The sequence below is a fragment of the Myotis lucifugus genome, unplaced genomic scaffold, assembly GCF_000147115.1.
Source record: "Myotis lucifugus unplaced genomic scaffold, Myoluc2.0 scaffold_90, whole genome shotgun sequence".
Taxonomy (NCBI): domain Eukaryota; kingdom Metazoa; phylum Chordata; class Mammalia; order Chiroptera; family Vespertilionidae; genus Myotis; species Myotis lucifugus.
Genome location: NW_005871138.1, coordinates 3,723,059 through 3,725,003, shown reverse-complemented (window position 1 = coordinate 3,725,003; position 1,945 = coordinate 3,723,059). Strand labels below are relative to the sequence as shown.

Genomic DNA, 1,945 nt, shown 5'->3' with positions numbered 1-1,945 from the left:
TTTGGGTGGGCCTGCCAGGATCAGGGAGTAATGGGAGAAGGCCTCGGTTCTGAAATCTGAACACAGGACCACTGACTTGCTGAATGACCTTGGGTGATTTCTGTCTTTTCTCTGGGCTTCATATCCTTTCTAAATATAAAGGATTTGGTGGTGATGGTGTCCCCATGAGAAAGTAGGACAGCTCTTGGCACTATCATAGGTGATGTAACACAGTGGCTGTCATTTCCCACTGTGAATAGTCTTTGGGGAAAGCCCAAGGTCCCTCCCAGGCTGGGGGTGGATAGTTCCTGGTAGAACCACAAAAATGTAGGTCCTGTCCCTTGTAAAACCACAGACCCGCCCTTGGCACCAGGCCAAGTGGTGGCTACATAAATTAGGCTTGGCCTCAGCCCTTAGCCACACACCCTCCTGACAACATGAGACCCAGCAGCTTCTTGGTTCTGGCGGTTCTCCTCATCCTCGGCATGCTGGTGGGACAGGCAGCTGTCAGTGGAGGTGAGTGGACAAGTGGCCTGGCTGGGGCTGGGTTGGGTTGACGAGAGGCTGTCAGGGGCAACCTGGGTGCTGACAGGAAGCACTTCTGGAGCAACAGGCAGGGCTTAGGCCTTCACTTCAGCCTCTGGTCACTTCCATTGTATCCAGATAAAGTAGGAGGTTGTCCAGCTTTTCACCCCAGGACTGAGATAGGAAGACTGTGGGAGAAGTGTTGTTATGTGGCCTTGGCCTTAGACGTTGGGACATCTGCAGAATGAAGTGAGGAGTCCCGGGAATCTGGACCCTGGGTGTAGGGTCTGTCCCCTGTCTGTCTGCCCTGTAAAATCACCTGAGACTAATCAGTCCTCTGAGAGGAGGTTAAGAACCTGCAAGGCCTCAGAAAGCATGTAATTTGAAGAAGACCACCATTTTACCAAGTAGGACACTGAGACTTAGAGAGGGTGAGGAATTGTCAAGGCGATCTCCAGAGCCAGGAGGAGCTCAGGTCTCCTGGCCGGTGTCTTGGAGCTCTTCTCCCCTCAGAAGTGACAATGTATCCTTCTCACTTCTTGGAGTCACTCCAGTCTGGCATCGCCTCCTGAGCACCGGACTTGGAATGGAGGGATGGTAAACTGTGGTCCTGTAGACCCTTCCCCAAAGCTCAGGGAATAGCCTTCCGAGAGCACAAACCCGAGTTAGCCTTGGTGATCCTCCTCCACCTCAGGTCATAATTTGGGGGACACTGGAGTGAGCAGTGACTGGACCAAGAAGAAAGACAAGATAGTTGAAAGAGGGAGATGGTGTCTAACTATGGGTACATTTCTTTCAACAGTTCCTTATAGAGGTCAAGAAGCTGACCAAGTTCTGGCCAAAGGACAAGTTACACGTCCAGGCATGGGGCATGGTCCAGTCAAAGTTCCATCAAAGCCTGGCTCCTGCCCCAGGATTCAGATGCAGTGCGCCATGATGAATCCCCCTAACGCCTGTATGAGGGACTCTCAATGCACCGGGAACAAGAAGTGCTGTATGGGCTCTTGTGGAAGAGTCTGTATGAAGCCCAGGTGGAATAAGAACTGAATGGAGAAAGAGGTAACTCCCAGGGGCACAGAGAAAGCTGAGTGGTGGGAAATGATCCTTGGTTCTTGAGAGGGAGGATACTGGAAGGTGATGGGGAAACTGAGGGGTCTCAGAGGCTGTAATTGGGCTTCTTAGAGGAGTGACATGTGGACTTGACCCTATCTCTCACTGCCTCTGAGTGCTTTGACCTGCTGACTCATAGCTCTGGTTCTCCTCTCTCCTACCAGGTGGAGCCTGCTCTTGCTGCACCGGTGAAGACCCAGTACTGCAGTCCCTGGTCCCTACAGCATTTGAATGCCTTTCTCACATGGCTCATTCTTCCTCTCATCGAGGTTGCCTAAACCTGGGCTGCTTCTCTCAGTGATTTCCGAATAAAAGACTGCTTTCTACTCCA

The 1,945-nt window shown here is 51.9% G+C and overlaps 1 protein-coding gene across 1 annotated transcript; it reads left to right on the top strand.

Annotated features, from left to right (window-relative positions):
- Positions 1–349: 349 nt before the first annotated feature.
- Positions 350–1,922, top strand: PI3 (peptidase inhibitor 3). The gene is made up of 3 exons (XM_006091409.3): positions 350–495; positions 1,307–1,563; positions 1,779–1,922. The coding sequence occupies exons 1-2, from the start codon at positions 417–419 to the stop codon at positions 1,549–1,551; spliced, it is 324 nt and encodes a 107-aa protein (XP_006091471.1). The 5' UTR covers positions 350–416; the 3' UTR covers positions 1,552–1,563; positions 1,779–1,922.
- The last annotated feature ends 23 nt before the right edge of the window (positions 1,923–1,945 follow it).